This window comes from Mustelus asterias, chromosome 1 (assembly GCF_964213995.1).
Source record: "Mustelus asterias chromosome 1, sMusAst1.hap1.1, whole genome shotgun sequence".
Lineage (NCBI taxonomy): Eukaryota > Metazoa > Chordata > Chondrichthyes > Carcharhiniformes > Triakidae > Mustelus > Mustelus asterias.
Window position 1 is genome coordinate 10,461,739 of NC_135801.1, and position 17,003 is coordinate 10,478,741.

Below are 17,003 nucleotides of genomic sequence, written 5' to 3' on the forward strand. Positions count from 1 at the left end.
ATGATGAACTGCCCAACTGAGGCAAATAAATTGATCACACACAGAATTTGAAATATATTTTAGTCTCAATCCTTTTGTGTTTTATTGAGCAGCATTCATTCAATATATTGGTTACATTCTATCTGGTGAATGCATTGGAAACTACACAAAAGCCAAAATGGACAGGAGTGATGGAATTTACATTCTATGATGGTTTATTTCGACAACCATCAATATAAATGAACAACCACTTTCATATTATCCCACCTTATTGAATAACCACAAATCCTATCATCTGAGGGAGACTCTTATTCATTGAGTTATGGAAGCGACACTGTGGCCAAGTCATATTCGAAACGAACATGTTTCAAAGTCAGTCCAAAATTTCTCAGCACACTATTTGATGGAGGCATTGTCGTGTTGAATGTGAACAGGCTGTTGACCAGATAATCTAATTCTGTTGTGGCCATATTGATCGAGGGAGGAGGTGAAACCCAAGACCATGCCTTGGGAGGGGTGGTGAGCTGCGGGTGGTAAGGTAGGGGTACGGAGGTGGAGTTGGTGAGATGGGTGGGGGCGTGGTGCTGGCAGTGGCAAGATGGAGAGGAAGAGACTATCGCATCGTCTACGATCTGGTTTTTTTACATTTTTGACCACTCTCCTGTCTCCTGCCCCTCTCTTGTCCATCACGGGCAGGATAGCATAATGTATAGAATCATAGAATCCTACAGTGCAGAAGGAGGCCATTCAGTTCATTGAGCCTGCACAGACCACAATCCCACCCGGACTCTATCCCTATAACCCCATGCATTTACCTTAGCTAGTCCACCTGACACTAAGGAGCAATTTAGCATGGCCAATCCACCTAACCCGCACATCTTTGGAGTGTGGGAGGAAACCGGAGCACCCGGAGGAAACCACGCAGACACGGAGAGAATGTGCAAACTCTGCACAGACAGTGACCCAAGCCGGGGATCGAACCCGGGTCCCTGGCATTGTGAGGCAGCAGTGCCAACCAGTGCTAATTTACATTAATGCTTGTGTTACTGTGGAGCCCTGAGTCTCTATTTGTAAAGCTGAGGAGCTTTTTAAGCAGCCTTGTCAATTTCTCCTGCACCTTCAGAGATTTGTATGTGTGTACCCCCAGGTCTCACTGATCCTTTCACATTGGCACATTGGACTTTGATGTAGAATTAAAGCCAAATCTTTTAATGTACATGGGGGAAGAACAGCTATGTAGTTCCAGTGTGGAGCTGGTGGTGATATAAGCATAGGGGCTATAATTCTCTCCTTCTGTGTTTCTATTTGTGAACAAATGTCAAGGTTCATTGGTCTCTGCATATTGGGCCATGGGCACATGTGAGTAACAATTTAAACATACTTACAGCTCAATAGAAAAATATTCATCAAAGTGACAGCTGTATTGACTTTTAAATGTCATTAAATAAACATTGATGAATACACAGGACAACTTGTCTCTTTATTCATAATTGTGTTGAGCTATTGTGTATTATAAAAGACAGCCTTTATGCAGCACACTACACCTTCCTGTTGTTAAGGACAAACGTGAGGCATTTATCATTGCATCCTGTGTTGCTGAAGTTTCCAAAGTGAAGGAGCAGATATGTCAGCTCAGACACACGGCGTTGGAACATTTGTAGTTATTTTCCATTGTCGTAGTGTTACCTCAATCGAGAGCCACCCTGAAGGAGTTTTGATTGTAATTTGTGAGGGAGTACATGAACCCTCCTCACTGTGGAGAAGTGCCGGAAGCTCTAACGCTCCCAGGAAACTGATGGGGAATGATTTACTGCCCCTGTTTCCACTGTCACTATGGCAACTAGGCCAATCACTGGATGAGTGAACCACTGACCAGCAGTAGGCCGGGCAAATTTCTAATTCTATGACACTCACAGGACCCAGAGTGTTCCAGAGTAGAGCACATGCCACACCCACTCTGCTCAGTATCAGCTGGTGAACAGCCTATGAGGAGGTCACTGGTAATTTTTATTTTTACTTGGCTGGGGCTGAGGGAAGCAGGAGTTCCTCAGGGAATTGCCCTAGGTCCAGCCAGATTCAGCTGTTTCATCAATGATTTTCCTTCCATTAATGACATTCCTTCCATCATAAAGTCAGAAGTGGGGATGTTCATTGATGATTGCACAATGTTCAGCACCATTGTCGACTCCTCAGATACTGAAGCAGTCCATGTCCAAATGCAGCAAGACCGAGACAATATCCAGACTTGGGCTGCCAAGTGCCAAGTAACATTCGCACCACACTGTTGCAAGGCAATGACCATCTCCAACAAGAGGTCTGACCATCCCTCTTGACATTCAATGGCTGAATCCTCTACTATCAACAATGTGGGAGTTACAAGTAATCAGAAGCTGAACTGGGACCACCATATGAATACTGTGGCTACCAGAGTAGGTCAAAGACTAGGAATCTTGTGGCGATTGATTCACATCCTGACTCTCTAAAGCCTGTCCTCCAGCTATGAGGCACAAGTCAGGAGCGTGATGGAATATTCTCTACTTGCCTGGAATAAGTACAGCTCCAACAACACTCAAGAAGCTTGACACCATCCAGGACAAAGCATTCAATCCCTCCACCATCGACAAACAGTGGCAACCGTGTGTACCATCACAAGACGCACCGCAGAAACTCACCAAGTCTCCTCAGGCAGCACCTTTCAAACACATGACCACTACCAGCTAGAAAGACAAGTGCAGCAGATACCAGGGAACGCCACCACCAGAAGGTTCCCCTCCAAGTCACTCAGCATCCTGACTTGGAAATTTTTTTTTTCGTTAATTCGTGAGACATGGGTGTCGCAAGCTGTCCAGCATTTATTGTCCATCCTTAGTTGCCCTTGGAGGGTATTTGAGAGACAAACATATCGCTGTGGCTCTGGAGTCACAATTAGGCCAGATTGGGTAAGAATGGCAGATTTCCTTCCCTAAAGGACATTAGTGAACCAGATGGGTTTTTCCAACAATCAACAATGATTTCACGGTCATCAGTAGATTCTTAACTCCAGATATTTTTTACTTAATTCATATCCCACCATCTGCCATGGAGGGCTTTGAACCCGGGTCCCCAGAACATTAGCTGAGTTTCTGGATTAATAGTCTAACGATAGTACCACTAAGCCATTGCCTCCCCGCTGAATATATCACCGTTCCTTCACTGTCGCTGAGTCAAGATCCTGAAACTCCCTCCCTAACAGCGCTGTGGGTGTACCTACACCTCAGGGATTGTAGCAGTTCAAGAAGGCAGCTCACCACCACCTTCTCGAGGGTAATAAGGGATGAGCAACAAATGCTGGCCCTGCCAGCAACAACCACATCCCACGAAAGAGAGAAAAAAAGAAAACCCAGTGATGACATGAAATATGTACCATTCTCTATTGAGAATGACAGGTTGTGTGTAGAATCATAGAATCCCTACAGTACAGAAGGAGGCCATTCAGCCCATCGAGTCTGCACCAACAACAATCCCACCCTACCCCCATAACCCCACATATTTACCCTGCCAATCCCCCCAAAACTAGAGACAATTTAGCATAGCCAATAACCTAACCCACACATCTTTGGACTGTGGGAGGAAACCAGATCACCCAGAGGAAACCCACGCAGACATGGGGAGAACGTGCAAACTCCACATAGACGGTGACCCAAGCCGGGAATCGAACCCAGGTCCCTGGCGCTGTGAGGCAGCAGTGTGCCATCATGTCGCCATATCCTACACCCAGTTTTCCTCTGTTCTGCAACTGGGGGCATGGGCAGTTTCAATGTAGCAATTCCTTATGGGAAACACCTCACTATGCGTAGCTGAAATTCAACACCTCATGGAGAATCGTTTCTGCATCCGAGAGCATATTAGCCCAATCCTGTCGCATTCACTGCTGTGCATTATAAAATAAAATGAAGCAAAGGGCGTATTAATATTCAAGTTATTATAATTATCTCATGAAATCTTATTTTAACATACAGCATGGACAGAAAGGCAACTGTATCAGTCTTCATAATATTATCAGTTATTAACCATTCACACTTGGTTATTGTTGTTGAAATCTGTACCGAAATGGCACATCACTGTTGTAATTTTAAAAATGCAGCATTTGTATGCCAGAGTTTTGCATGCAAAATTTATGACTAATAACATTAAATGAAATATTCAGATATCCGTAGCTTTTTAAGTTCGCTCGTTCATCAGTCTCCTGCCATGCAGCTGGTGTTAATGTAAATAAGAATAATTACAAGCAGGGATCGAGAGAACGCTGCATAATTTCTGTTTGACCAGCTAAACATTTTCACTTGTCATTCAAAGTTGCATTGACGTGAATAAAATTCAAAAGAGCTTGCTAGACTGTAAGAGGTTACATTGGGACATTAGATGTCTTTGTGCACATCATCAGCACAGCATAAAGAAGGAAACTACTCAAGGCTACGGTGATGTCTATTGTCTCATAATCCCATTTCTGATTGGAATGATAGCCTGAGAGATGTGGAAGATCCCACAACACTATTCTGAAGAAGAGCGGTGTTGGGGGGAGAGTGGGGGTGGTTCTGTCTGGTGTCCTGGCCAGCATATAATCCTCACTCAATGCCACAAAAGCATAAAGACAAGCCAGTGTCACTATCTTGCTTGTTGGGGAAGCTGCACAAAGTTGGCTGCTGCATTTCCTACATTACCAGCACGGATGATGGGCTGAACGACTGCCTTTGGTGTCACGAATTTTCTTTGACTCTATGGAGGAATTTTCCCATCCCGCCCTTGACCTCGGGCGGGATTTTACGGTTTTGGGGTGAGCGCGGTCGGAAAATCCTGCCCTATGACTACATTAGTGACTGCACTTCAAAAGTACTTCATTGGCTGTAAAGAGCTTCTGGGGTTTCCTAAGGTCATGACAGAGGTCAGGTCAATGCAAGTTCCTCTTTGGATAGAAAAATGGCAAGTTATCTGATTTTTTAAAATGTTATTATTGTCACAAATAAACTTACATTAACACTGCAATGATGTTACTGTGAAAATCCCCTAGTCACCACACTCTGGTGCCCGTTCGGGTGCACTGAGGGAGAATTTAGCATGGCCAATCCACCTAACCAACACGTCTTTCAGACTGTGAGAGGAAACTGGAGCACCTGGAGGCAACCCACACAGACAAGGAGAGAACATGCAGGTTCCTCACAGACAGTTACCCAAGCTGGGAATCAAATCCGGCTCCCTGGTGCTGTGAGGCAGCAGTGTTAACCATTGTATCACCGTGCCGCCTGCCTCTTAATTAACAGCCAGTTCAAAAAATTGCACTCACAGGAGCTATCTGTTGTTCATATTGGAATATGCTCAGTGATAAGCAGACCTTCGCAACATTATGAGAGAAACACGGAATTTTACACTCCACAGAAATCTTCAATTGATTTGATCTGAAGAGCAAGCAGAAATGTCCATTATTGTGATTTAACTGATTACAGCAAGCAAGAAATATTCTCCCATTTGTCATTAAAAGGGGAATTTCACCTCAAACAAAGGAAATCTTTTTTTGGCCCATTTCAAAGTGGGAGGTAATTTGCCATTGAATTGGCACCAACAATGACAGCCTTGTTGTTGGTGGTGGTTGTTATTGTTGGCTTAGCATTGCAATGAGATTGTTTTGGATTGAAGCCACGTAATAAGAAGATTCACATGCTTAAACCATGCACCTTATGCTAAGGACCCGGTACCCTCAAACTAAGATTGCTTCATGTGGTTCAAATATTGGGAGGATAAAGACGGATCTTATAGCGGTTCCAGATTTAATGGTGGCTCACAACTAATGTGGGAGACTGCAGTCTTTATTTGAATGAGGCATGGCAAGTGAGACAGATTTTGGTAGATTGTCATAGGTTAGATAACAGGGAGATGGAGGAATATTATGAAAGAGTAGATTTAAATTTTCTTTGGGAAGGTCCAGTGCTGTCACTTTCACAAGTCTGAGACGGTAATTTCTTGTACAAATGTATGACATTTTGCAACCACTATTCCATCTTCAAATTTTCCATCTTCCAAATTTTGTAAAGGTGACCTCTTGAAGGAAGGTTTCTGTTGTGTTTCCTTTTCCTTCGAAGTCTTTATGGTCTATAATTTGTCCTCATCAGTATGAAAAGTTCTGGGCAGAAGCAGAAATTCACCTTAGGCAGCACCTTTCAAACCCACAACAATTTCCATCTTGAAGGGCAAGGGCAGCAGATACATGGAAACACCGCCACCTGCAAGTTCCCCTCCAAGCCATTCACCGTCCTGACTTGGAAAAATATCACTGTTCCTTTGCAGTCGCTGGGTCAAAATCCTGAAATTCCCTCCCTAACGGCATTGGGGGTCAAACCACAGCACATGGACTGCAGCGATTCAGGAAGGCAGCTCACCACCACCTTCTCAAGAGCAACTAGGGATGGGCAATAAATGCTGGCCTAGCCAGCGACACCCTTGTCCTATGAATGAATAATAGAAAAGGTTTTGGGGAAAGGAACCTTTTTATTACTTGTGTTCCAAGATCAGGATTGTGTGTGTTTGAGTGCCAGAGCAGTACAGCAAGGAGCACAATTGAATTTCCCTATTCTGTACCAAAACATATCCTCATCCCTACTTCAGAACAGCAACCATTCCCCCCAACCCTCACAGCATTTCCCTGAAATTTCACTTATGGTATCAACCATTTTATGGCATCTCCAAATGAGGTTTTGAATTTACTGCCAAAAGGATATAACTTCATAGAGAAATAATAGCACAAACAAAGAGGCTATTTGGCCCATCAAGTCCATGTGACCCAGTCAGTCCCAAACCCCTGCTCTATTTCCTTAGCCCTGCATGTTTATTTCCCACTGGTGCCCAACCAATTTCCATTTGAAACCACTGGTGCTCTTTGATTCCATCACTCCGCCCCGTGAGCAGTAATGTTCAGGTCATTACTACTCGCTGTTCAAAAAATGGTTCTTCCTCACATCCCCATTGCAACTCTTCCTCAAAACCTTAAATCAGTATCCCCTCGTCCTTGTACAATCAATTAAAGTTAATCTTATTCTACCTTATTTAAACCTGTCATAATCTTGCACACCTCCCCTTTGCCCCAAGGGGGAACAACCCCAACTTCACCTTGAATTCAATGGAAGTAAAGTCGACCAACGTGCGTTAGTCTGCTTCTCACCCTTGCCAAAATTAATTTGAATTCCAATGTCATCAGCAGCTCTGTATTTGTTTGAACCGGTTGCAATTCTTGTTATTTTAGTGCCTATCTCGGAGACAGTCTGGGGTAAATGTGAAATCTAACCCATTGGATGAGAATGCTTCAACTCAGTCACCCACTAGTTCTGAAAATACATATTGATATTATTACCATAAATCCAGACCCAATGGCACAACTGATCCCTTGCTGACAAAATTAACCTTTCATTTTTTCTTTCACTGCAAACATGATTATTTTATGACCCTAAATATTATAAAGTTCATTCACATGGTCTTGAATTTGAATCAGACCATTTGCAGTTCACAATATCCATTCAGTAATAGCTTCAGAACAGAAGGTCATTGTGTTTTTGAGATCATATGGTTAAGGTTCATGTACATGCCTACACGACTGATGATCAGTAACTATGGATGGGATTTTATGTGGGGGCATTGGCCCCGCCCACCAACAGAAAAGTGGGGGCAATCCTGCCTCCATCGCTCCGCGAAGCCATGACTCTCAGGCAGAATGTCCCACCTCCAAGGGCTGTTGGCCATTCAGAGGGCTGGTGGACATTCAGTCCCAGCAGCGCCACCAGGAGTGATGGCCACTGCTGGGACCGCAGGCAGTCCCCAGAGCAGTAATGAAAGAGGAGGCCTGGATCAATGGAATCAGGGCATGGTGAGGCTAATCAGGCAGGTCCTGGTGAGGAGGTGAGGGACTGGAATGTGGAGGCAGGGATTGTCTTCTGGGGAGGGCGTGGTGAGACTTCCATTGGTCAGATGGTGCCCAATTGGGGGTGTTCCCCCACCGCACCCTCAGGGAGGCTGCCAGTTTTAATTGGGTACCCTCCCTGGTGGCAAAGTACCCATCCCGTCGCTTATACTTTAGCAGCAGAGGCAGAAAGAGGCCACTTAAGAGTCTCAGTTGGGTTAAAGGTGGGTACACTGCCAATAGGAGACATGGAAAGATGATGGCCACAGCACACCCCCACAATCCCAACCGATTACACACCCTCCACCCGCTTTGCAGCCAGTTCCTGGGAGGGAAAATTCTGGTCTATAAAGCATGAACTTTGCAACGCAAAAATAAATTACCTGCTGACTAGCAGAATGGTCTTCTGGCAGTGGCTTCAATCCGAGATCTTGCAAACCTCTGGAAATATTTCCATTTTCCAATAGCTTTCAATGGTGACCAATAGTTGAACATTTATTTCAGCCCTTATCTTTTTATAGTGTTTGATTAACTGGATATTAGAATCATAAGATGCCGACAGTGCAGAAGGAGGTCCATTGAGTCTGCACTGACAACAATCCCACACAGGCCTATCCCTGTAACCCCACATACTTACGCTGACATAAAGGGGCAATTTAGCATGGCCAAACCACCTAACCCATGCATCTTTTGGACTGTGGGAGGATACTCTGGAGCATCCAGAGTGAAACCCACGCAGACACGGGGAGAATGTGCAAACTCCACACAGACAGTACCCGATGCCGGAATTGAACCCGGGTCCCTGGCGCTGTGAGACAGCAGTGCTAACCACTGTGCCGCTCAATAATTGACCCATTAAGGGTCTCAATTGAGGTGAGGATGGGAAGGCCAGCCTAGGCCTCACCCACTTCAGCGTGCAATTATAGAGGGGTGAGGCAGGCAGGAACCCAGCGGGCAACCCATCCAAGGAAATTTACACTCACCCCCACCAACAAACACCTCAGCAGGGGACGATAAAATTCTGTCCCATTACTATTGTCACTGCTACCCATAATGTGGCGTTGGACTGGGGTCGGCACAGTAAATAGTCCAACCACAATATTTTTCTTCAAGGATTGTGCTGTAATTTTCTTTGTTCTTTGTTCTTTGCTACTACCATTACTTGATTAACAAAGGGGTGAAAGGTTACTGGGGGTCGACAGGAATGGATATAATGGATCTAATAATCTACCTCTGTGGAAGTGGGTGGTTAGGAAGTCTTGTGGCGCAGCGCTAATTCGTGCTTCATCAGGTAACTCACTTCTTGACAAATACATGAACAGGATGGGAATGGAGGGATATGGCCCCCGGAAGGGTAGGGGGTTTTAGTTGAGTCGGGCAGCATGGTCGGTGCAGGCTTGGAGGACCGAAGGGCCTGTTCCTGTGCTGTAATTTTCTTTGTTCTTTGTTCTTTGCTAATACCATTACTTGATTAACAAAGGGGTGAAAGGTTACTGGGGGTCGACAGGAATGGATATAATGGACCTAATAATCTACCTCTGTGGAAGTGGGTGGTTAGGAAGTCTTGTGGCGCAGTGGATAGCAGGGAGAATGTGCAAACTCCACACAGACAGTGACCTGAAGCCCAAATTGAACCCGGGTCCCTGGCACTGTGAAGCAGCAGTGCTGACTACTGTGCCACCATGCCACTCAATAATTGGCTAGAATTATTCTGGGTTGAGTCCCACCCCAGGACCTGATGGTCAAGGAAGGTGCATTCATAATGCGGCCAAACGGTTTGAGTGTGTCAACCTGCAAAATCCTTCCAAACCCTCCAATGGCTGGCAGTAAGATCAGAAGAGACTCCTGGTCAGCCACACTTGACCGGGAATGACACCCTTCAAGCTATAAGCCTCTGGTGAACGTGTTGCGACCTGTTCCAGGAAAAACCTCATTATGGAAACAGATGAAAGTCTGCCTTGTGCCCCACTGTAAGAAGTCTCACAACACCAGGTTAAAGTCCAACAGGTTTATTTGGAATCACGAGCTTTCGGAGCGCTGCTCCTTCATCAGGTGAGAGTGCACTCCGAAAGCTTGTGATTCCAAATAAACCTGTTGGACTTTAACCTGGTGTTGCGGGACTTCTTAGTGTGCCCACCCCAGTCCAACGCCAGCATCTCCACATCATTGTGTCCCACTAGATGCAGGAAGAGAAACAACAACAAGTGGACAGTTGTTGAATGGGTTACAATGGGCCCCAAATTGTATATAATCTCATGAGGAAAGTAGTTCACGAATCTTTTCGCCATTCCCCTTCAGTAAAAACACAAGTGAAAAACAATTTTCAGAAACATGATCCTTGTACATTGACTGTATAGCTTTCAGGTGGCCGGAGTTTGTGAAAAGCGCTGTATAAATACAAGTCTTTCTTTCTGAATCGGCCAAGCTCCCTGTACCCATAAAATCTCAACCTCTGAAATGTACCAAGATTGGGAACCATGTGTAGAACAGACACAGCTGCCAGTTTTGGAATTATAACATCACAATATTTTTCTTCAAGGATTGTGACATTGGTGTGCACAAGAGATCTTGTGATGCTACGTCAGTGTTGAATAGAACTTTCTTTTGCAGTAACTTCATCGAGTTCTTCTTCTGAACAGTCAAAGTTTATATAAGGGCACAGCATAGGAAAATATAACAAAATTTTGGCACCGCTGTTTCTAAAGATTGGGGTATGTGAATACCTCAGTGCTAATTAGTGCTGTGTAGTGTCTAACTTCATCAGGAAATGCAAGGGAAGAACATTGAATATTATCAATAGATTTTAATTATTCTCTAACAACATTAAATGTCTCATTTTAATAATTCTGTAGTAAAATATACCCCTAGTATCTGCTTAATTGGTTTCTAGGAGTTTATATATCATATATATATATGCTATTGCTTTCCCTTATGTGCGGTACAATAGATAACCACCGAATGTTGTCATGGGTGGAAACTTTGCAGGTATTAAGCCTGATCTCAATCTTAACCAAACGCTTTGCCCGTAGTTTAGTTCCAGTAGTGCATCACCTGTCACAACTCTGCTGCCAGTGGCGCCACTGTCCGTATCTTCAGACTGAAAGGCAAGCTGATCCACTCCGTCAACCACCAGATATCCGGACAGGTGTGGGCTGGAAGACTCAATGGTGTATTCGAAAACATACACGCCAAGGTACGGAATCAGAAACTTCCCACTTCCGGGAGCGTAGGAAGCACCGTAATTGACATAGAGATGGTTAAACTTGATTGGACCGGTTGTTCTCATCTCATAAGTGTGCGCTACGAAGAATGTCACCATTGGGGCGTATCTGTAAGATCCTTTTGAGAAATCTAACAAAAGAATTCAAAGGAAAATCAGATGAATGATTTGATTACAACAAAGAGACTGTCCCTGGGGTTCTGAATGCTTTCACTATCTATTGGTATTGTCACATTAAGCTGCTGCAGAGAGTAAGTCTTCTGCATGGCTATGATAGCCAACAATAAAGTCAATAGAGAATTCAAGAGGAACCTCTTCACCCAGGTTCGAATGTGGAGCTCAGTATCACATGGAATAGTTACAATGAATAGAATGGGGAAACTTGATAAAGACATGAGAATGAAGGGTGTCGAAGGGTACGCTGATGGACTTTGATGGAGAGAGGCGGGAGGAAGATCATGTGAAGGATAAATGGTCATGGATTAATTGGGCTGTGTATGTTTCGCTGCTGTAAACTCAATCTAAGTTTTGACTTGAGTCCTCTAAGTCTAAATCCAATCTTAAGCCAGGATGAAATGAGAACTTGATGACAATGAACAGCATTTCCCTATCACTAGATTGGGGAAAGAAAAGGTCTAAATTTCAAGTAAAAGGTAAAAATATCCAGTTACCTTTTGCTTCGGCCACTCGACATTATGAGGGAAAGTTTGCGACATGTGTGTAATTGCAATTGAGATGTGACTGTTAGGATAGGAACTCCCTGATTAAAGGCCATTGATGGCCCAATCAGGGAGCCTCTTACTTTGTACCTAACCAGGCGTGTCAGTTCCTCTGGCATTCCTAGTATAGACTGCTAACTGAAAGCGCTCTGTATGCTGCTGTCAGATTTGTAAATAAAGGGATTTTGGTGAAGGGACTTCTGCCTCCAAGGATTTATTACAATGTGTAAATTGGCAAATTGCTTAAGCAGAATGCAATTTTCATCCTTCTTGCAACTCCAACTTTGATTTTATTTTATTTTATTTATTATTGATTTTATTTATACATGTATTTGCATACAGTGAAAAGTATTGTTTCTTGCGCGCTATACAGACAGAGTATACAGTTCATAGGGAAGGAAACAAGAGAGTGCAGAATGTAGTGTTGCAGTCATAGCTAGGGTGTAGAGAAAGATCAACTTAATGCAAGGTAAGTCCATTCAAAAGTCTGATGGCAGCAGGGAAGAAGCTGTTCTAGAGTCGGTTGGTACGTGACCTCAGACTTTTGTAGCGTTTTTCCGATGGAAGAAGGTGGAAGAGAGAATGTCCAGGGTGCGTGGGGTCCTTAATTATGCTGGCTGCTTTGCCGAGACACTGGGAAGTGGAGACAGAGTCAATGGATGGGAGGCTGGTTTGTGTGATGGATTGAGCTACATTCACAACCTTTTGTAGTTTCTTGCGGTCTTGGGCAGAGCAGGAACCATACCAAGCTGTGATACCACCAGAAATAATGCTTTCTATGGTGCATCTGTAAACATTGGTGAGAGTCGTAGCTGAAATGCCAAATTTCCTTAGTCTTCTGAGAATGTAGAGGCATTGGTGGGCTTTCTTAACTATAGTGTCAGCAAGGAGGGACCAGGAGAGGTTGTTGGTGATCTGGACACCTAAAAACTTGAAGCTCTTGACCCTTTCTACTTCATCCCCATTGATGTAGACAGGGGCATGTTCTCCTCTACACTTCCTGAAGTCGATGACAACTTTAAAGGGGGAAAGGGAGTACAGGTTTTTATTTTATACACTGGACCCAAACACTCGTATCAGCTTTGGAACATAGCCTGATTCCTGTTTGGCACAGCACCAACCAGCTCTGCACAAATCCCATGTATGATCTTTGGGTAAGCGTTTTCCAAGGCGACCTTCACAACACACGACAACACAGAATCGCTGAGCAGAAACTGATAGCCAAGTTCTGCACACATGAAGGCGGCCTCAACCGGGATCTTGGGTTCATGTCACACTATCTGTAACCCCCACGACTTGCCTGGGCTTGCAAAATCTCACTAACTGTCCTGGCTGGAGACAATACATGCCTCTTTAACCTGTGCTTAACCCTCTCTCCACTCACATTGTCTGCACCTGTAAAGACTTGATTACCTATAAAGAATCGCATTCCAACCATTATCTTGTAAATTGAGTTTGTGTCTGTATATGCCCTGTTTGTGAACACAAGTCCTCACTCACCTGATGAAGGAGCAAGACTCCGAAAGCTTGTGCTGCCAGATAAACCTGTTGGACTTTAACCTGGTGTTGTGAGACTACTTACTGTGTTCACCCCACTTGGACAAGGAACCAGTCAGAAGCAGCATCAAAGGTGGTCTCACTGATGTCCGAGTTAAAGTGAAATAATTTCACTTTGATTCTTTTTGAGAAACATTTGAAGCGACGTTATTGTCAAAAAAAGCACAAAATAGGTTTCACCATGACTGCTAAAAGTTATCCCAAATAAGTCTCACTTTGTTCAGAACTGTAAGAACAGAGAGTAAAACTTTGTTTTGACTCTTGACAGGATTCTGGCTTCTGAAGGCTATGAGTTCGAGCGCAACTCCAGGATTTGAAAGCATAATCTGCGTTGACACTTTAGGAGAGTTTTGAGGGATTGCCACATCGTTGGAAGTGTCTCCTTCTGAACGAGATGTTAAACTAAAGCCCTTTGTGCCTGCTCAGGAAAACATAAGAGATCCCTTGGCACTATTTGAAAAGCAGGGATATCTCCCAGTAAACATCCAACTACTCATCCCTCAATCAATACCACCAATAACTGATAAACTGACCATTTATCTCATTTATTGTTTGTGTGGTCTTCAGTGTGTAAATTAGCTGCAATGTTTGCTTATGTCTAAGTGGCTACACTCCAGCGCTTTAAGTTGCGTTCAGGACTGTAAATACTGTCTACAAACATAATGCTTTTTATATATATATATATATGAGGTCTCTTGACTGTTAAGAAACACATGCATCTCTGCTGTGAGCAACTCTGAGCTAATGTCTGATCCAACCAGCAAATTCCTTCTAACAATCGTAAGAAGCATTTGTATCATTTATTTATTGATTAGTGTCACAAATAGGCTTATATTAACACTGCAATGAAGTTAGTGTGAAAATACCCGAGTTGCCACACTCTGGCGCCTGTTCGGGTCAATGCACCTAACCAGCACGGAAATTAAATTAAAGCCCTTTGTGCCTGCTCAGGAAAACATAAGAGATCCCTTGGCACTACTTGAAAAGCAGGGATTTCTCCCAGTAAACATCCAACTACTCATCCCTCAATCAATACTTTTGCACTGTGGGAGGAAACTGAAGCACCCGGAGGAAACCAACACAGACACAGGGAGAACGTGCAGACTTTGCACAGACAGTGACCCAAGCTGGGAATCGAACCCGGGTCCCTGGTGCTGTGAGGCAGCAGTGCTGACCACTGTGCCGCCCATATCACCTGAGACGTTTGGTGCTGAGGAATACTGTGTTTAGGATCACTTCATTGTTCAACTCAGAACAATCATTAAATTTCCTTGCCACCCAGATTTTCAACGATTCTTCATTTTTCAGATATCAGTGGCGAATGATTATTTTGCAATGTTGAGATGTTGGCACATTGAGTCACTTTTGGTGCATATATTCTTGTTTGAGCAATTTAGAAAAACATAGAAGGATTTTAGTCTGAATAACAGGGAGAGAATGGTTCCTCTGGGGAGTTCGTGGCACCTATGGGCGGTTTAGCTGCTTCAAAGGGGTGAAAGAGTTTGGGAGAAGGTTTGGTAAAAACAATAGAATCCCTACAGAACAGAAGGAGGCCATTCAGCCCATCGAGTATGCACCAATCAACATCCCACCCAGGCCCTATTCCCGTAACCCCACACACTTACACTGATAATCCCCCTGACACTAGGGTCAATTTAGTATGACCAATCAACCTAACCCGCACATCTTTGGATGGTGGGAGGAAACTGGAGGAAACCCACGCAGACCAAGGAAGAAAGTGTAAACCCCACACAGACAGTGACCCAAGGCCGGAATTGAACCTGAGTCCCTGGCACTGTGAGGCAGCAGTGCTAACCACTGTGCCACTGTGCCGCCCTTAGTGACAGGAGATTCTGTCGCTGGAGAACCAGTTATCTTTGAGGGGTGGTATAGTTCACGGTGGCACAGTGGTTAGCACTGCTGCCTCAGAGCTCCAGGGACCCAGGTTCGATTCCAGTTTTGGGTGACTGTATGGAGTTTGCAAGTTCTGACCATGTCTGCGTGGGTTTCCTCCGGGCACTCCGGTTTCCTCCCACACTCCAAAGATGTGCAGATTATATGGATTGGTCACGTTAAATTGTCCCTTAATGACCTAAGATGTTGGATTAGCAGGGTAAATGCACAGGGTTACAGGGATAGGCTGGGAGGGTAGGCCTGTCGGCGAGTGGAGCAGACTTGATGGGCCGAGTGGCCTCCTTCTGGACTGTAGGGATTCTATGACCCATTGCATGATGAGAAAAAGTGTTACTTTTAATGACATCCTGAGTCCTGAGGGTGCTGGATTTGGGGTACTGCACCTGCATCGGGAATAATTTGCTTTAGGGTGGAAACAAAATGCTGAATGGAAAAATGCTGTCCAAAATTTAATGTATGTTTTACAAACAGAACCAGACCCTGTCTGGGCCACTTCCAATGTGATGTAATCAGTTTGAACGGCTAAAGTTTTTGTCTGTGCCGCAGTGCCTTTGGACTGGAATAGTTAGCTTATTTGAAAATGCACACTTGTTGCGAGTTTATGAATGGGTGTTGAGTTATTCTATTGGTGCAGCAGCCCATTGCACTATAGGAGAGAAAGTGGCACATTTTGGTCCATTCAATTGGAAAACTCATTGGCTAAAGCTAAGCCTCTGTTTCTTACTCCAAGGGGCAGACCTTGTCTACTCTGCCGTGAGTATCGTATTAATGGAAAATCGATGGACCTCACCTGTCTTCAAGGTATTTTCATCCAGTAGCTTTACGTCACAGCTGGGACCCCCGAATGGGGGACGACAGGCACAAACAAAGCCTTTCCTTTGGTTTATACACGTACCACCGTGCTGGCATGGGCCACTATTACAGCTGACAGACTCCACTGAAAACAAAAATGGCAAAAGTCATTGTAACATTGTTTAGAATTGGGCGGTTCACTCTTTATATTTGCATAAAGAAATTTGAAAACTTTTAGCCACCTTCGCTGATGCCAATCTCCTCTGACAGTTGTCCTCTGAAGCAGCTATCGTGAACATAATGATAGTCAATTATCACCTCCAAAACTACTGTTCCCATGTACCCTGGTCCTGTGTCTTATGGGAAGCTGTAGTCGATATGATAGCAAAATGCAGTCATTGGCAGGGTTCCTGAAGAAGGTTAGTTTGGGTTCATCCTTGCAGTTTCAAAATTTTAAAAATTCATGCTTGTTTCCGAATCCCACCACTGGCCCCTCCCTATCTCTGCAGTCTCCTCCAGCTCTGTGGTCCCTGTGTTCCTCCAACTCTCCTGCCTTCCCAGAAGAAGTTCTTCCTAGAACCAGAGGGCACAACCTCAGGCTAAAGGGATGGTCCTTTAAAACAGAGATGAGGAGGAATTTCTTCAGCCAGAGAATGGTGAATCTGTGGAACTCTTTGCCACAGAAGGCTGTGGAGGCCAGGTCTTTGAGTGTCTTTAAGACAGAGATAGATAGGTTCTTGATTAATAAGGGGATCAGGGGTTATGGGGAAGAGGCAGGAGAATGAGGATGAGAAAAATGTCAGCAACGATTGAATGGCGGAGCAAACTCAATGGGCCGAGTGGCCTAATTCTGCTCCTATGTCCTAAGGTCATATTGCCTTATGGTCTTCCTGGCTTTTAT

General features: G+C 44.4%; 1 protein-coding gene across 1 annotated transcript in view; it reads right to left on the minus strand.

Moving 5' to 3' along the window:
* Nucleotides 1-10,511: 10,511 nt before the first annotated feature.
* LOC144491200 (multimerin-1-like) overlaps nucleotides 10,512-17,003 on the minus strand; it is a 69,511-nt gene continuing 63,019 nt past the window's right edge. Inside the window, exons 7-8 of the mRNA XM_078208915.1 lie at nucleotides 16,101-16,247; nucleotides 10,512-11,251 (exon numbers count right to left, since the gene is read on the minus strand). Of these exons, the coding sequence (XP_078065041.1) occupies nucleotides 10,830-11,251; nucleotides 16,101-16,247 (569 nt within the window). The 3' untranslated portion in view covers nucleotides 10,512-10,829. The remainder of the gene's footprint in view (nucleotides 11,252-16,100; nucleotides 16,248-17,003) is intronic.